The sequence below is a fragment of the Cebus imitator genome, unplaced genomic scaffold, assembly GCF_001604975.1.
Source record: "Cebus imitator isolate Cc_AM_T3 unplaced genomic scaffold, Cebus_imitator-1.0 Scaffold5, whole genome shotgun sequence".
Taxonomy (NCBI): Eukaryota; Metazoa; Chordata; class Mammalia; order Primates; family Cebidae; genus Cebus; species Cebus imitator.
Window position 1 is genome coordinate 7,881,101 of NW_016107320.1, and position 19,339 is coordinate 7,900,439.

Consider the following 19,339-nt stretch of genomic DNA (forward strand, 5'->3'; position numbering starts at 1 on the left):
CTTTTCTGAAACTTTGTCCCTTTCTTTCTTTTTTTTTTTTTTTGTCAACTTTCTGTTGTTTTTTTTTTTTTTTTTTCTGTATTTTTGTCTTTTGTTCATGTTTTTCTTTTTTTTTTTTTTGTCAACTTTCTGCATTGGCAGAGCATCTTGGGATTGAATTTATGGGTATGGACCAATCATCATTCCTTTTAGCCTGCAGAATTTAGAGCCTATGAGCTGAAATCTTTTCCCTTCCTACTCTTACCTTTCAGTTCCTAACTAATTTCCTTTTCCTTTAGAAGGGATCATACAGCTATAACAATGATTTCTCTGCGTTCAATCTATGATTAGTTTACTGAAATGTTACTGAGTGCAGCAGGGTTTAGATTCCCAAGCATACTTCACTTAGAGTTTAAAACTGCTGCAAATTCACATATATCCCATGCTGCTTAACCCACTGACTGGATCTGGCTATGCTGTTATTTGAAAGCTGGATAGTAGGCCTATCCTTTATGTAATGGCGCATAAGTCCTGTCTTTTATATAGTCGTACATAAAGGATGCAGGGGGAATCTACCCAGTGTCCTGAGAATAAAAGATGTTTTAAATCCATCTGCTTAAAAAACACACGGCGTCTTAGCCTGGTAGGATTTTGACATACAATGTAAAACTCATCTATTTAATATAGACAATGTAATGTATATAGAACGCCCTTAACATTACAACACATATTAAATGCACAGACTTGAATTACTCAGATTTTCTGGAGATACTCAAGCACCACCCTAGTCAACTTCATTATCTTATAAGAAGGAAATCGAAGACAGAAAGAAATCAGGTTTGTGCTATTTTAGGTGGAGATTCCAGTGGTAATGGAATTAAATTTGAGTCATGAAGATTATCCAGACAAGTAATCAAATAGAAAATTTCACACTGTGAATGTAAAAGAAAAATATATGAATCTGTAAAATTTGGACACACTCCTTCCGAAGGCCTTCATCCCTCATAGTTGGGATTGAAGACTGGTCTCTGGGGAGCAAGGAGCTGTGCGACCTTCCCAGTGACTCCACAGGGCCAGGCCAGCCTGTCTTTCTCAATGCTGCATGCAGTCTTGGACCTTAGTTGGGTCAGCGACACAATGTCCTGATTCACAGAATATCTGGTCCCCATCCCGCTGGCTTCAGGGACCTCATGCAGCAGGGGCATCCTACAGCTGCTGCCACGTTTTGGATGATTACGTGGCAGTCTGCACATAATGTAGTTTCCACACTTTGTGGGAAATGCGGCAGTTGCAAGCGCTAGCAGCTACAGGGATTGCCCAGTGGGTTGCCCACTTCTTCCTTTAAAAAAAAAAATTCAGGAGTAAACTATCAATTTGAAGAGAAGCCCCCAAATGCATGTGAATGGGCCTTTGTGCATCGCAGAATGTCTCCCAAGAGGGAGAAACACAAGGGGAGCACCTCTGTTATAGGGAGCACGTTGTCTACTGAGGGGAGCTATCTATTGGAGTTTCTTCCCGCAACAAAAAAAAATTGTCCCACTTCTGAAACAGATCATTGGCCTATTCTGCAGGGAAGGAAAAAATTCTGCCATTACCAATACCCTTCTATCCTTAACAGCATATTTCTCATTTTATAGCTGGAGGGTCTGACTATAGAATTTATTGTTTCTGTCCCCAACAATGAAGTGAAGGATAGTTCAGATATATAACTTCCCCCTCAGTAAGATCTTCTATGGGTTAGGAAGGACACAGGGTGCTGCTGTCCCGACACTTTTCAAAGGTACAGTTTCCAGAGGTTCATAATTCCAGCCTGGCCAGCGTACAAAACCAGTTCATCGCATCCTTCAGGGAAAATCAGGCCTTAAAGGTCAAGTACAACTGAGAAAGGTAAGGGCTCTGGGTCTTGGCCAGGCCAGATCAGACTGAAAAATGTCCATGATCTGGAAACACGTTAGTCCAGCCAAACCATGAAGACTCTGGGGCATTTCTGCTCATTGAGAGACAGACCCACCAATCAGAGTGAGAGACTCTTGTTTTTAGCCCTGTCTTTAATTTGCTCTTCTTCAATTGACCTGACACATAAGAAAATAATATGGCAAAAAAAGAGGTTAAAGAATTCATCGTTTATGTTATTTTTCGCCAAGTATTTTTCCTTGACCACATTCATAGTGTGGGATCACCTGATTGAGCAAAACTATGAGAAAATCAAATAGAAACGTGGGTGAGAGTTGTAGTATATCTGGCCAATGCTGATGTGAATACAGGATTTTAATCCCACATCTGTATTCTATGGGCATTGGCCTGAATCAGCTCATTTTAGTGCTGTTACATTACCTTTTGGCCTTTACTGAGCTACCTCTTTATTTCCATGAAATGATCATTTTACTGGAAAACATGTGTCTGCCTACACAGCGTAGAGAGAATGCACCCATCATTATGCACCATATGCTTCCAAGCGCAGCTCAATCTATTCTTCTGTAATTAACAGCAACCAAAAGACAATTTGTCCAAAGAATCCATGACAGTATGCATGATGCCTTTTTTCTTTTAGCCCTTGCCCATGTCTCCATTTCTGAAGTTTGCAGAAGCATTTTCTCAGCTTCTTTCTAAAGATAGGATGTTAAGATGTCAGTAGAAAAGAATGACCACAGGCTTGCCATCTTCAAAGAAGAAAACAGTAGGGTAAAGAAAAGAGGACAGTCAGACAGGGCCTTCATCTCTTGGCAAGAATAGCTACACTCCTATTTTTTCACCAACTCATCACAGCCAAGGAGCTGTGCTCTGCGTCCTGGGTCCCAGGGTGAAGGACCAATGAGGTGACAGCTCTGCTTCTTAGATGTGTTCTAAAACCTGATTAGGGTATCAGGAAGGGAGGCTATAGCAGCAGCAGCAACCAAATAATACCTCACAGAAATTAATTCCCTGTTCTGTGGCTATGGGGGAGGGGAGGCAGCAGACACGTGCAATTAACATGTAAGCACTCACATTCCATGTCCTCATCTGACTTTTGCTGCACACACAAAAAAATCCGTGACACCAACTCAATATCTCCTGGTGCATTATTTCACCGCAATGCACCAGCTGCTTCGCTTTCTAACTGTGGCTTCCACATGACTGCTAGCTTAGATTAGGAGTTATGCTGTATGGAATGACCCTTCCAACTTTGCATCCACCTTTTCTTCCTACCCAAACATTTCCTCTCTCTGGTTTTCTTTTATTTATTTATTTTTCCTCCCTTAGTATCAGGCATGCTGTGCCAGGGACTTCAGATGGCTCCTTAACTTTTAACCTTGTTTTCCCTTCCTTGGTCTCTCTGTCATTCTGTCAGTCTGTCTGTCCTCTCAGTTTGTTTTTCCTATCCACCTCCAACCCTTTTGATTTGTTTTGGTGTAATCTATGCAGCATTCTAGTCCTTTACCTACTGATTTCTCTTCTCCTTCTCCTCCTGTTAATAATCAATCAGTGCTATATTAATTTGATTTGACAATGTTCTTGACCTGTTCACTGGAATTTGATTATCATGGACTCGGCTTGTAGGAAATGTTTTGTTTCATGATAAGGTCCACTGTATCCTAGAAATTAAAATTCACTTTTTCATTTCAAGAAAACTTCCTCTAAGCTGCCCTCTCTCAAAAGGGAAAAAGGTGTAGTTGTGCCACCACTGATATAATACGAAAATATGCCTCAAGGGTTCCTTGTTGATGTGCAGATAAGTCAGCTCTGTTTGTACAGTATTTCCCAGTTCTTGACCAATTTATTGATCATAACGGCAAGTAAATAGCTTACACTGCTTATTTCATACCAGTTGAATTCTCTTTCTGAGTGAATGTGTGAAGATCTTCCAATAAATGTAATTAGACTCCCTGAAAGCTCAGGTCCTAAGGGATCATGGTCCCTATTAAATCAGCAAATCTTGTTAAGAACCTGACCTACCTTAGTATAATCAACTTATTCCCCAAAGAAACTAATTTAGCAAATAGAAAAACTTCCATGAATTAGTGAATGATTGCATTTGGGGTGCAGTAACACCTTCAGTTCAAAGTTCTAAGCATCATACTTCCTGAGTATAACCTACATTAGCTCATGTGCCAAGTTGGCCAATGTATGAATGTGCACTCTATTCCAAATCACACATCATTTGTACTGGTGACCTCTTTGGACAAATAAACTTGTTCCTCAGTACAATTGGTGGAGTATTTAAAATTGGCTTCCAAAGGACAAGTCTCCATTTGGGCCCTGGACTGTCCTATGCATCATTTGAGATTTTCTTTGATACAGTGCCCTGCTACTTCATATTGTATTCCTTCTTGTGTTCACATTTTAATGCTAAATCGCAGAGAGCCTGACTCAATTTACTAGTTAACTACAAGCCAAGTTCATTTTGCAAATGTCTTTGAATTTAATACATTTAAGTTAGAATGACTCTTTGTAAAGACCACTGGATATAAAGTGATGATATAAAATAGCTGGGAAATACAAGAAGGCCAGGGGCTGGGGGATAAAGAAGGAAGGAACAAGGAAGGGAGGGCCCCAGTGATGCCAATCCCAGCTCCTTTAACTGGTGTTGACTCCTGTTGTCTTTGCAAGAGCTTTTTATATTTTATTTTGCAAGAGACTTTACAAAAAATAAAAACTACAGAGTTTTAACCAATAGCTATTTTATAATTAATGTTTATGATTTATAATTTACTATCAACTACATATATCTATAACTTATAATTAGAGATAATTTTTGAGTATAGTATTTGTATAGTAAATGGCCCCAGTGGGCTTTGTTATTGATGTTCAAAGCATAAGTGCAGAGCATGTTGTACCTTAGCTATGTGTGTCAACATGAAGAATTGTCATGTATTTAATGTTCTTGTGAACATGGACAATGTCATGCAGCATGCCCACTGTTCATTTGTCGTCAGTCCTGGCGAATGGAAATGATCTGTCATGACATCTGCTCTCATCCCTTTTCAGAGGCAGAGGAGCTCTACCAGAAGAGAGTGCTGACCATAACCGGCATCTGCATCGCCCTCCTTGTGGTCGGCATCATGTGTGTGGTGGCCTACTGCAAAACCAAGTAAACCTTCCTCCTCCATGCCTTTCTCGCTCCTTAATGCAGAGACAAATTAGATGGCCAGTGCTTTGCAGAATCTGAGCTCCATAGCTTAGTCTTGGGGATTAAAAAAAGGGGGTGGGGGAAGATTACTTCCTCTAAATAATCAATTTTGAGGATATCTCCTAAACACAGAACTAGAAAGCTTTTTGCCTATTCATGTGAAAGTGTTTTAAAGATTTCTGATAAATGTCCACAGCCCCTGAGTAAGTGGATAAAGAGCTGGAGGGACAGTCTTGTGTGGAAGGCATGTATATGGGTGAGGTGGAGTGAAGGTGCCTTGTTCTAAACGGAGACAGAAGGAACCAAAAGTCCATTTTAGGGCTTAGTATAATCAATTTCACCCCTAAAGAAACTAATGTGCACCAAGAAAAACTTTCATGAGTTAGAGACTGAAGGCATTAGAGGTACAGTAGTACCTTTAGGTCAAAGGACTACTGAGAACAAATTCAATTTACACTAAAATTTACCCAATAAAGGAAACCCTTCATGGTGTTTGAAATGCAGTTTTCTGAGCTATAGTGATTACTTTTCAATTCTATCTAATTAGGTTGCCAGTATAAATGGTCTCACAGTGTAAGATGTACAAAAGGAATCTCAGGGGAGGAAAATCAAGCAAAACTTTCTTTGAAAAAATAAAAGAGAAAACATTAGAATAGATTTGGGTTCCCTATATTTGGCCTTTAAGTTAGGTCCATGTTAACAAATTCAATTACTGTGTGACATGAGTTCTCTTCACTTTTCTCTCATACATATAACTTACATTTCAAGTCTCATATAATGTTAAATTAACAAGGTTTTTTGAAAGAATGTTGCTTCTTAATACTCTCTTGCCAAACCATCCATGGAAATATTTTCATAATCTGAATGTTGTGTTGAGGAAGAAAAATAATATGCTTTTACCACAAAATCCAGAGCATGGATCGTACTTTCTCAATATCCCATGATGTAATGTATTGCCGGAATTAAGTGATAGAGATAAGCCTTCATGGAATCGACCTAGTGAGTCTCATTAGATTCCATCTCAGTATTCACTGCCTAATGAGACAAGAAGCATTACCAGAGCAGGATCATGTTACAGTTGTGCCAAAATCCATTGGCACAATATGTCCACATTCTCACTCATATACATGGGATACATCACAAACTGCTAACTGTGTATATTCAAAACTCAGTTCATTTCCTTAAGAGACCCCAGGAAAAACTATAAATGAAGTCAGTCTTATAAATTCTATAGCACAATTTTTTTTGAGATATATTCTGGCTCTGTCACCCAGGCTAGAATGCAGTGACACAGTCTCAACTCACTGCGACCTCCACCTCCCAGGTTCAAGTGATACTCATGCCTCAGCCTCCTGAGTAGCTGGAACCACAGGTGCATGCCACCAGCCCAGCTATTTTTATAATTTTTGTAGAGACTGGGTTTCTCCATGTTGCTCAGGCTAGTCTCAAACTCTTAGACTCAAGTGATTCTTCTGCCTCTGCCTCCCAAAGTGCTAGGTTTACAGGCATGAGCCACCATGCCCAGCCCAGCACAAATTATTATCTAAGAAATAAGTGTCCATTTGTAAGACTTAGGCAAAGATGGATTGATTAGGAACATTGGGATTTTAGTCAATTATCAACTTATTTGTGTTATCCTCTTTTTTTTTTTTTTTTTTTTTNTTAGTAGAGACGGGGTTTTACCATGTTGGCCAAGCTGGTCTCAAACTCCTGACCTCAAGTGATCCTCGGCCTCCCAAAGTGCTGGGATTACAGGTGTGAGCCACCGCACGTGGCCCGGATAGCAATTTTGAGTGCTCAGTGTGCAGTAGGCGCTGTTCTCAGCCCTGCCTGTGTATTAACTCCCTCAGTTCATACAACCTGATGAGGCAGGTTCTGCCTTCTCCCCATTGTACAGATCAAAGATTGAGGCCCAGAGCAGTGATGTGAAGGAGTCCAACTGCAATGCCATGCTATTGACAGCAATTCAATGCTGCCTCTCTCAAATCATTCTAATTTATTTATTCTTTCTTCATATGATTATGTCTTTTTTTTTTTTTTTTTTAGAAAAATCACTAAATTTCCATCAGAATCCCATATGGCTTTTAAAATCTATTTAGTAAGGATGTGTGATTTCACTTATTCTGGGATAGAGTGTACACACTCCCTTCCCTCTTCCTCATCACTAGTCTATTGCCTTGAATTACTCATAGGTGTTGGTAGAATAAAGATTTGGCTCCACTGTGAAATGTACATAATCAAAAGAAAAATAAATGCTCCCTTTTTTATGTCCAGGAAACAGCGGAAAAAGCTTCATGACCGTCTTCGGCAGAGCCTTCGGTCTGAACGAAACAACATGATGAACATTGCCAATGGACCTCACCATCCCAACCCACCCCCCGAGAACGTCCAGCTGGTGAATGTACGTTGATTCTGGCCAGTGGAAAAAACTGAGCCTCTCTCCTCTCTTCAGACGCCTTGAAGTTTATTTTCGAAAGCTCTTAAGCTTTTAGCTGCTGCCATTAATCACCATGGCTTCCAGGAATCCAAGTTTTTGCCAGGAGAAAATAATGGGAACATTTTTTAAAGTGGATTTGGTTACTGTAAAATCAGCACATTTCCTCTTATAAAGTGTTCATTAAGGGGTTGGAATAATAGTGTTGAGTTTGTTCTGCAAGGAGGCTATAGCTGGGGCTTGCGTGGGGGGGGGGAAGAAACAAAATTAATAGTACAATAATATAAAAGAATTTTATATATATATATATCTTAGAAATACAGGCTACTCCAGTCTATAACTGATTAGTACAGATAACTGAGCAAAGAGCTTTAGAGTTATTTTCTTAGGGGTACGTCACAGTGCCTTATGATTTACTGATTATGATATCCAAAGGATTCTGATTTCCTTTAGGGTGTGGAAAGGTCAAGTGACTTATCAAACAAGCTTCTCAGTAGCAAAAGGAGAAGAGTGTCACGCCAGCTTCTTCCCTGGCCCTTTCTAAGTGACATCAAGCTCTCCAGATAAAACGTATCCATAATCATTAAAATATTTTGTTTATACTGTACCAAACTCAGCATTCAGTTTTTAAAAAAAAAATACAACTAGATCATAGAATATTAGACTCTGGAGAGTTTGAAGACACTATCTTTCAAATCTCTCTCTTTTTTACAGGTGAGGGTCAGAGCTGCACTATCTCTTGGCTTTTGGACTATTGCTCCTTCTATTCCAGCATAATCCTCCTGTTTACAAATTATCACTATGATGTATAGTTTTTCCATAATACACAAAGCTTGAAGATTCTATTGAAGTACCATTTTCTATCCTATAGAAAAAAAGTATATTTTGAGTGGAACAGATATATCATAGACCCAACTACAGAGTTGATGGTTACTAAACTATCAGGAAGTCTTGTAGCAAAGACCTTCAAGTCTTTGTTGGAGTAAGGTGCTTATAGGTCAACATACTCTGTTGCTTTTCCACCCTCTAACAGTGTTCATCACAATGTTCTGCACGTTTGATAACTATATTTGCTACAAAAGGAACTATAATCTGTCCCCGTACATGTTACGATATATAAAAGGTAGAATGACTGCATGGATTACATTTACTGCTCATGTGGTATATCTTTGGGCTTTAATCTTTTTCAACCTTATTTCTTCATTATAAAAACAGACTTAAAAACAATGCCTACTTCAGAGACTATTTGTGAGTTTTAAATAAGGTAATTTGCATAAAGCACTTAGCCTAGTGGCATTTAGTGAGTGTTCAATAATCATTAAGTATTATTTTCATTAGATTCACTGAGCTTACATTGCCTTCCAAGAAGCAATAGTGAAATGGTGCAGGGACTAGAAGTAGGTCACTGGGAATCCTTTTCTTAAATCAGGTTAGCTGTACTTCCCAGGAAGATCCACATGGAATAGCCTTTCCACTATAAGAAACAGCTAGAGTTGCAAGCATAATTCAATTTGTATATTTTTGGATCTTCATGAATATATTTAGAGCCCACAGACCATCAGACTATAAAGTGCCTTATTTCATAAAAGGGTATTCTTTTCTATTGGGTTTCTTATTATTTAACTCAATTTGGTATAAATATTAACAGCATTTAAAACGCAACTTCAAAATAGGCCTCCCTCCCTAATAGAAACAGTAAAAACTACTGTGGTTTGCTGATGAAAATAAAGTAGCATCTGGCTAGGTGTGGTGGCTCGTGCCTGTAATCCCAGCACTTTGGGAGGCAGAAGTAAGCGAATCACCCGAAGTCAGGAGTTTGAGACCAGCAACATGGTGAAACCCCATCTCTGCTAAAAATACAAAAATTGGCTGGATATGGCGGCGTGTGCCTGTAACCCCAGCTACTCTGGAGGCTAATGCAGGAGAATTGCTTGAACCCAGGCGGCAGAATCTGCAATGAGCCAAGATTGCACCAGCACTCTCCAGCCTGGGCAACACAGCAGGAATCCATCTCAAAAAACAAAAAAAGAAAGAAAGAAAAGAAAGTAGAATCTACCTGCACTAAATAGAAATGTCCTCCATATATTATGTGCTTTGTCAAGATGTGTGACTTGACAATTGTTTAATCCCTCAGATTTATCGGTAGTGTTGTTAGCCCTACCACTGATAATAAGTTAAACATTTCAATGACATTAGTAGGCAACGTGGGCACTAGGAAATGGAAAGAGAAAGGTGAGTCCAAAATATAGAGGTTTAAAATTATTTTTTTCTAGTGCTTTGAAATTTGAAATTATACAAGCTATCATCTCTCTGCTTCTGTTTCAGTCAAATAGCATTTAGCTGTCTTCAACTTACAATAACCATGAAACACATGAATATTGGATGAATGTTTGTATGGAATTCTAGTCATGTTATTTAATTAAAAATAAAATAGAAGAAATAGGTCTTTTGCTGATAAAATGTATTTGGGATGGTGGGCCCTACTTTGGATGTACATCCATAGAGTTTTTAATTAACTATTCATCTAATCTAAAAGCCACGGTAGTCCAGGACAGGATTTTCCATCTGGTCATTGGGGAAATGGAATTTATTACAAAGCACGTGTACAAGACTAAATTTGTGTGTTTGTGTATTTTTATTTACAGTGTTAGTATTTTTATTTACATGACAATATTAGTACTTTGACTGACATGAATCTTCAAGTTGTGTCTTTTTGTTTATCCAGCAATACGTATCTAAAAACGTCATCTCTAGTGAGCAGATTGTTGAAAGAGAAGCAGAGACATCCTTTTCCACCAGTCACTATACTTCCACAGCCCATCACTCCACTACTGTTACCCAGACTCCTAGCCACAGGTATGAGAGTCTGAAAATTCCATGGCATTTCTCTCAGAATGAATTGTTGTATATTGCCTTTTGGTATTACTGACTAAGAAAAGGGGCCATGAAATGGATGGTCTTTGGGCAGCAACAGATTTTGAAAATCAGCTGGCTTTGCCCTTAATTCCTGTATAAATTTGAACCTCAATTTTTTCATTACCAAAAAGAGATAAGTATGCCTACTCCACAGGGCCGCTGTTTCTCATACCTGAGATTGTCTTTACTCATGCCCTGCTACTGCTACCCTGCGACAAGTCTGTCTTTGGCTCTGCATAATACTTAGAAGTCGACTCCTTTCAGCAATTGGATTGCCCTGGGAAGTGCACGTCAGAATTGGTTAAACAGCAGAACCCTAAATTCTCAAATGCCTTGGTGATCGTCATCTGAATGCACTCACTCTACCAAGAGCAATGCTAGACCTCCAAATGTATCTCATACAACAAAATGTTTCTTTAAGCCACTCCAAGAACAGAGAGACTATAATTATACCGTACGGAGTGGCATTCGATAAATATTTATTGAATGAGTGAACAAGTGAGTATACTGTATCCTCACAAAGCCAAACTGAATCAAGATCCTCTCTATAGCAAATTATCTTTGTGGCGATTCTGTTTGGCAACAAATGATGTTGCAGCGATCTGATGCATCAGTAGTTTGAAACATTTGTCAGAATCCATTCCTTTCATTTCCATTTTTTGCATAGAATTTTTGAATGAAATATCACATTGCCTCTCCCATTTCCTCCGCAGCTGGAGCAACGGACACACTGAAAGCATACTTTCGGAAAGCCACTCTGTAATCATGATGTCATCCGTAGAAAACAGTAGGCACAGCAGCCCAACTGGGGGCCCAAGAGGACGTCTTAATGGCACAGGAGGCCCTCGTGAATGTAACAGCTTCCTCAGGCATGCCAGAGAAACCCCTGATTCCTACCGAGACTCTCCTCATAGTGAAAGGTAAAACCGAAGGGCAAAGCTACTGCAGAGGAGAAACTCAGTCAGAGAATCCCCGTGAGCACCTGCGGTCTCACCTCAGGAAATCTACTCTAATCAGAATAAGGGGCAGCAGTTACCTGTTCTAGGAGTGCTCCTAGTTGATGAAGTCATCTCTTTGTTTGATGGAACTTATTTCTTCTGAGCTTCTCTCGTCGTCCCAGTGACTGACAGGCAACAGACTCTTAAAGAGCTGGGATGCTTTGATGCAGAAGGTGCAGCATATGGAGTTTCCAGCTCTGGCCATGGGCTCAGACCCACTCGAGGTCTCAGTGTCCTCAGTTGTAACATTAGAGAGATGGCATCAATGCTTGATAAGGACCCTTCTATAATTCCAGTTTGCCAGTTATCCAAACTCTGATTCGGTGGTCGAGCTGGCCTTGTGTTCTTATCTGCTAATCCTGTCTTACCTTCCAGCCTCAATTAAGTCAAATCAAGGGCTATGTCATTGCTGAATGTCATGGAGGGGGGGCAACTGCTTGCCTTCCACCCTATAGTATCCCTCTTATGAAATTCCAAGAAGGATGAATAAATAAATCTCTTGGATGCTGCGTCTGGCAGTCTTCACAGGTGGTTTTCAAAGCAGATACTACCTTCGAGACGGCCCTTTATTCCAAAATGTTTTGGCTTTCCTTTGGGGAGATTGGATTGGGTTGGGGAAGTTATAGCAAAGGTAAAATAAATAGAGGAAAGTAAACAAAAGAGATATTAAATAGTAATTATAGAATTCATAGATTCTCTTTCTCCATTTTCACCTGAGCTGGAAGATGACCAGTATTTCTAGCCCATCAGTAAGATATTACCTGTTCCTATTTGTTTGCAAGTCCACTGAGTTTTACTTTATTTTATTGTCATCTCAGTCTAATCTTTGACCATTTACTAAAAGGTTTACATAATGTCAATCCCTACTTACGTGGTAGTTGCATGGGTGGAGATGACTTTGCTAGAGTCTTTCCACTCGTGGAATGGGAAGTACTTCTAGTAAAAAATAACACATTCTGGGCTTGCAGGCCTGTTGATTACTTCTTCAAGGGCCTTTTCCCCAAAATGATATTTTAGAACGTTATGGAATTTATGAAATCAGAGGTAAGCTATTACCTGTTTGTTTGCAAGTCTGCCGAATTGTATTTTATTTATTTTTGCTTTATTTTATTGTCATCTCAGTCTAATCTTTGACCATTTACTAAAAGGTTTACATTAATGTCAAATCCATATTTATGTGGTAGTTACACACGTAGACTAAGATGACTTTGATAGACTCTTTTCACTCATGGGCTGGGAAGTACTTACAATAAAAAATGACAGGTTCTGGGCTTGCAGGCCTGTTGGTTACTTCTTCAAGGGACTTTCCTCAAAAATGATATCTTAGAACATTATGAAATTTATGAAATTAGAGGTTTCCCTGCAACTAATCAATGGAAAAGTAGGCAGGGTTTAAATGGTTTTAAAACTTTGGTCTTAAATCCATATCTATGTGTTAAAGAAATCTATCAATTCTATTTCAATTTTTTTTTGAAACATGAAAAGGAAGTTAGAGATGAAATATTTCTTCATCACTACAAGTGATATTTATCCTTAAATGTTTACATTTCCCTGCTGTGCTGGGCTTCCAGACAGTATCTAGGACTACAAAATATTCCTAAACCTAGAGATTATGGAGAGAAAAGATGAATCACTTTTATACGCTGGTTGAATTTGAATTAGCATTCCTGAGAGCTTAATTTAAGTACCCTCAAAACCAAAAGTCTGAAGACTCAAAACCTGCATATTTCAGTTTCTCAGGCAGGTTCCCGGTTTAGAGACAGCTAACTCTCACATCTGTATTACTGCGAATCATGGAAAAGCAGGGAGGTTCATAGGTTTTCTGTTCCTGTTAGCGAGAGTTCAGATGATGGCATTCAGTGTCATCTCAGGTCATGCCAAATTCGACTCTGTGAATGCCAGTGTGAAGAAAAGAGTCATTTAGTGCTGTGCATTGGCAACATTTTATCAAAAGCTGAGAAATGTGACTCTGAATAAGCCACATCTTCCTCAATGCTAAAAGTTAGGCCTTCTTATACTGGGGGAAGAAAGCATGGTGTGGAGAAACCAATATGCCCGGTGCTCTGATGGCAAGAATCACTCAGCAGTATCAGACATAGCATGACAGAAGGTAACCTGGTACAGCCAATCCTTGGGGCATCCTGAAAGACATTAACCAAAGACTGATGTAGCTGTGAGTTTGGAAGAGAGATAGACCAAAGACTGGACATAGCCTCCATTGGGGTAACTGTGAAGCCAAGATTAGGTTCTCTCAGGCTTACCTTTGACTGTGTTGGACACTGGGATGGATAGTTCCAACTTGAATGTTAACTAGTTGCATTTCATGGAAAAAATGAAAAGCACACAAATGTATGACACTGTTGTCAGGAATCAATCTAAGTTACTATGCTCTTTTTTTTTCATAAGACATAACCTTATAGCTGAGCTAAGGAGAAACAAGGCACACAGATCCAAATGCATGCAGATCCAGCTATCAGCAACTCATCTTAGATCTTCTTCCATTCCCCATTTGGGCTTCATTCTCTAAGACCCCTTGGCCTTTAGGAAGGTATAGTATTTAAGTAATACTTCTTTCCCTTCCGAATCCCTGAGCCTTGGTCCTTATATAAGCTGAGAGGTTTCTAGGACCTAATGCCTTCTTGTCTTGGCTCATATGCCTTTATTTATAATTGTGATGAGATTGAAAATCCCAAAGGCTTTGATGAGCTAGGCAATTTAGCTGATCTTTGCATGCACTTCTGTGAGGAAACTCTTGGCTACATAATTTTCTATTCCAAGGGTGTGGAATTTCCTAGCGTAAATAATTGAGCAATTATTAGAACAATGAATAGAAACAATGAATAGAAATTCTCTGTTCTCTGATGACGTAATATCATGACTCTGTCCCCTTACCTTCCCTGCTATGTGCCTCTTATTCCACCACACTTATGCAGGGTATTCTGTGCTCACACAGGTATGTGTCAGCCATGACCACCCCGGCTCGTATGTCACCTGTAGATTTCCACACGCCAAGCTCCCCCAAATCACCCCCTTCGGAAATGTCTCCACCCGTGTCCAGCATGACGGTGTCCATGCCTTCCATGGCGGTCAGCCCCTTCGTGGAAGAAGAGAGACCTCTACTTCTCGTGACACCACCAAGGCTGCGGGAGAAGAAGTTTGACCATCACCCTCAGCAGTTCAGCTCCTTCCACCACAACCCCGCGCATGACAGTAACAGCCTTCCCCCTAGCCCCTTGAGGATAGTGGAGGATGAGGAGTATGAAACGACCCAGGAGTACGAGCCAGTCCAGGAGCCTGTTAATAAACTCGCCAATAGCCGGCGGGCCAAAAGAACCAAGCCCAACGGCCACATTGCTAACAGATTGGAAGTGGACAGCAACACAAGCTCCCAGAGCAGTAACTCAGAGAGTGAAACAGAAGATGAAAGAGTAGGTGAAGATACACCTTTCCTGGGCATACAGAACCCCCTGGCAGCCAGTCTTGAGGCAACACCTGCCTTCCGCCTGGCTGACAGCAGGACTAACCCAGCAGGCCGCTTCTCGACACAGGAAGAAATCCAGGCCAGGCTGTCTAGTGTAGTTGCTAACCAAGACCCTATTGCTGTATAAAACCTAAATAAACACATAGATTCACCTGTAAAACTTTATTTTATATAATAAAGTATTCCACCTTAAATTAAACAATTTATTTTATTTTAGCAGTTCTGCAAATAGAAAACAGGAAAAAAAAACTTTTATAAATTAAATATATGTATGTAAAAATGTGTTATGTGCCATATGTAGCAATTTTTTACAGTATTTCAAAATGAGAAAGATATCAATGGTGCCTTTATGTTATGTTATGTCGAGAGCAAGTTTTGTACAGTTACAGTGATTGCTTTTCCACAGTATTTCAGCAAACCCTCTCATAGATTCAGTTTTTGCTGGCTTCTTGTGCATTGCATTATGATGTTGACTGGATGTATGATTTGCAAGACTTGCAACTGTCCCTCTGTTTGCTTGTAGTAGCACCTGATCAGTATGTCTTGTAATGGCACATCCGTCCGATACGCCTCTCTCGTGTATGAAGTTTTCTTTGCTTTCAGAATATGAAATGAGTTGTGTCTACTCTGCCAGCCAAAGGTTTGCTCATTGGGCTCTGAGATAATAGTAGATCCAACAGCATGCTACTATTAAATACAGCAAGAAAACGCATTAAGTAATGTTAAATATTAGGAAGAAAGTAATACTGTGATTTAAAAAAAACTATATTATTAATCAGAAGACAGCTTGCTCTTACTAAAAGGAGCTTTCATTTACTTTATTTGGATTTATTTTTCTTAACAAAAAGCAACAGTTTTAGGGATAGCTTAGACAAATGGGTTCTGGCTTGCTATCAGGGTAAATCTAACACCTTACAGGAGGACTCAGTGTCACTTTCTCTCTGGGGGAATGATCCAGCGGCTTCTCTAGTTGAAGATCAAAGCACAGCTGATAAAGGTGCAATCATTTCTGACTTGTATTTTTCACTGATTTTGAGCTAGTGATTGGTTGTGTCTTCTCGGCTCAGAAGGAGGCATATTGTGGCACAAAAAGTCCAGGCCAGACAGCACATGCAGCATTTTGTCTGAAGTACTTCTAGAGTCAAACGTGCCTGCTATACGTAGCAGTGACTTGTCATCATAGGGAAATATTTCCGTCATAGAGTGTTCAGAAGGAGTGACCATATAGGTGGAGAGAAGCTTGATGACTCGGTTGAAATTTTAAAATGTGGATGATCATCCCTTTCTACCCCTTATTTTTCTCTTATTTTTCCATGTTGCCTTGATCAGGTCATAACTGTGCATGAACATTTTTATCAGGAATGGCCGATGTGTATGTGATTTTTGATTAGTTAGAACTTTCCACAAGTCATGATTCATCAGGAAATGTCGATCCTGTTGGAAAGATTGCACCTTTACTTGCAGAAGTGACCCCCACCTGTGTCCTGACCTCTCCATTAACAGGCTCCACCACCCATTTCCCCCGCCTCCTTTAATTTCTGCTTTACTGTCATAACGTAGGACTAAGATTGGTCTAAACATTGCATGTTCTCTTGTGATGGTAAATCAAAGGAAGACCTATAAGTATTAACATTTGAAATAACTGCTAATTCAGGAAAATGGAAGAAAAAAGTTATTTGAAACACAGAACCCATTTCATGGCCTGCCTGATATCTGTGAAATCAGGGCTGGGGCTTAGGTTTCACGTAGCCTCCTAGGTGCCGTGAAACAAATGGGAAACAGGTTATTGGCGGGGGGAGGTTCATGAAGTCAGTGAGAGTCATTGCTTATTATTTGTGAGTGAACTGAATGTATTTCTTCACCAAATCTTGATGTTAAACATTAAAAAGGAGAAATGACATGTAAGTAGGTCTTAGCAGAAAAATGCAGGCTGGGCATGAGTCATGTTATGCTCCCACATGCTTCTGCAATCCGCAGAGATGGCTCTCTGCAGGTTCTTGAAGTTACTGTTAGTATTTTGTATCTCAGATTTTCCATCACTGTTCACATGCCACTTTCTCTGTGCTCGATGGTATCCTCATTTGCTTTTTAACCTACACTGAGAAGCCTCTGTCAACTTGTACTGATTTTTCAATTCTGCAGAAATGAGTAAGCTCACGGCATGGGGAAGAAGAGAGTCAGTCCAGTGAAGTTCTCTAAATTATTTTAACATTGACTTTGAAGGCCTTGACTCATCCTTAGCTATTTTAATAAAGAAATTCCTACCATAAATTTAAAACCCTAAAAATTCAAGTTTCAAATTCTTTGGGCATTGGGGTACTCAGATGTCCCATTATGGAAGAATTTTGAGAATAAATAGAACCTTCTGTTGAGAACCATGAGCAACATTTTTCTTACTATAAGAATTGCTATACATTTTCCAATTGCAAATATATATGAAAATTTAAGACAAGAGGAAGTTTTATTTCCAACTTGATTCTGATCATTCACAGAGGTGGCATGTTATTATAATTGGGACAGCCTTTGAACCCTTGGTAAGAAAGGCCAACTGGTCAGGGCCACCTGCCGTGGCCACTAGATTTGTGTTCACAGGGATATCTCTGTGATGCTTGTCACATCACTCTCAGCCACTTCTATTAATAAATTCAGGCAGTGCAGTGGCAATCGTAGTGTGAACCTGTGTTTCCAGCATATGGAAAGCTATCTTGGGTTTTAAGGCACTAGAAATTGCCCAGGATTTTGACAGAATCTTTGTTTCCTGGGTCTAAAATCATATTCCACTGAGGTGTATGCAGTGGAGCATAATATATGCAAAACTCTTTTTGTCTCACCTAAGATTCACTTTCTTACTTTCCCTTCCTGCCTAATATGACTTTTGCCCCCAGGAGCGCCTGGACAGCATTCTAGTTTCTACAAAATGGCCTTCTGTGTCGGTGAATGTGTCCCAAACCTGCTATCTCTTTCTTGTTTCAGTGTGACTGTCTTGATATAGGTAGAGTTTATCCAGGGTAACTTGCTCAGTAACTACTCCTTCTTATGGCCTGGGGTTAAAGGGCGCATGGCTCACACTGATGAAAATAAGGAAGGCCTGGTCTTATCTTGTATTAATAATACTGCCTGCATTCCACCAGCCAGAGATTTCTATCTGCAAAGACCTATGAAACACTGAAGAGAAATGTAGGCAGAAGGAAATGGCCACATATCACAAGTTCTATTATATATTCTTTTGTAAATACTTATTGTACATTACTTGGATGTTTTCTTATATCATTTACTGTCTTTATGAGTTAATGTCAGTTTTTACCCTCTCAACTTACTGTGTAACATTGTAAATAACATAATGTCCTTTATTATTTATATTTAAGCATCTAACATATAGAGTTGTTTTCATATAAGTTTAAGACAAATGTCAAAAATATATGTTCTTTTGTTTTTCTTTGCTTTAAAATTATGTATCTTTTCCTTTTTTTTTTTAAGAATAATTTATTGTTCAGGAGAAAGAATGTATATGTAATTGAAACTATCTGAAGAATGCACATTGAAGGCCATGAGGTACTGATAAACTAAAGAATTTATTATTCAAAATACTAAGCAATAAGTAATTGTGATTTATTTAAAGTTTTGTCCATTTTCCATGAAAGACATACTGCAATAAAAATGCTACTCTGTGGAGACCTGGGAGTGTTGCTCAGCAGACTACAGCTTCAGTCTGTTAGACCAGCACCTTTCATCTCATTCCCATAGTTGTGCTAATTTAGGATTGTGTTCTGTGAACCCCTTGATCATCTTGTCTGTCCATCACTTTTGCCAAACCGCCTGTTCTCGAATCATCTTCTCCCTGTCAGTGCTGTTTATCACTTTCTTCCTTGTTGAAGAGGCCACACAACCAGACAGTATGATGTTTCCTTTTTCTTCCATACACGATAATAGAGAATATTTTAGGGCATGACTGCCTGGATCCTGGCTGTTGCTATGTTTTGAAGTGACAGTAAGAAACTCCCCCAGACTAATGAAAATGTCAATGTGCCATTCAATCACGAAAGGCAAAGAAAAATGCTTTCATGGTTCAAATAGTCCAATGGCCCGTAGTGGCCTAAAAGGCAGCCAGTTGAGACCCGGCCACGCTTCTCTTCCCTATAGCGCCAGTTAATTGGCTTTCCATCAGGCCCACAATTTATGGATTCACAGTTTTAGAAGAGGAGAAGACCAAGTTGGGTTCATTCCTCTTATTCTGTCAATAAAACAAATCAAACTCATGTCTATCTAACTGCTCAGGGAGGAGCCTTTACATGAGAAAATTCTCATATTCTAAGACTGAGTCATAGAAATGAGGGTATTACTTTTCATATTGCAATTAACCTAGACAAAAGCCATATTTTAACAAATAGATATTTGCATGGTACCTTTCATGTATTTCAAGCATT

The 19,339-nt window shown here is 39.5% G+C and overlaps 1 protein-coding gene across 17 annotated transcripts in view; it reads left to right on the plus strand.

The window, feature by feature from the left end:
* Nucleotides 1–18,589, plus strand: part of NRG1 (neuregulin 1) — a 1,133,309-nt gene extending 1,114,720 nt beyond the window's left edge. For 6 of the 17 annotated variants that reach the window (XM_017534988.2, XM_037741067.1, XM_017535012.2 and 3 more), the window contains 5 exons: nt 4,945–5,047; nt 7,361–7,487; nt 10,246–10,376; nt 11,150–11,356; nt 14,388–18,589. In XM_017534988.2, the coding sequence (XP_017390477.1) occupies nt 4,945–5,047; nt 7,361–7,487; nt 10,246–10,376; nt 11,150–11,356; nt 14,388–15,042 (1,223 nt within the window). In that variant the 3' untranslated portion in view covers nt 15,043–18,589. Of the gene's footprint in view, nt 1–141; nt 166–4,944; nt 5,048–7,360; nt 7,488–10,245; nt 10,377–11,149; nt 11,357–13,840; nt 13,983–14,387 lie in introns of all 17 variants that reach the window. The other 11 variants (XM_037741063.1, XM_037741074.1, XM_017535035.2 and 8 more) reach the window with 4 other exon arrangements.
* Nucleotides 18,590–19,339: the final 750 nt, after the last annotated feature.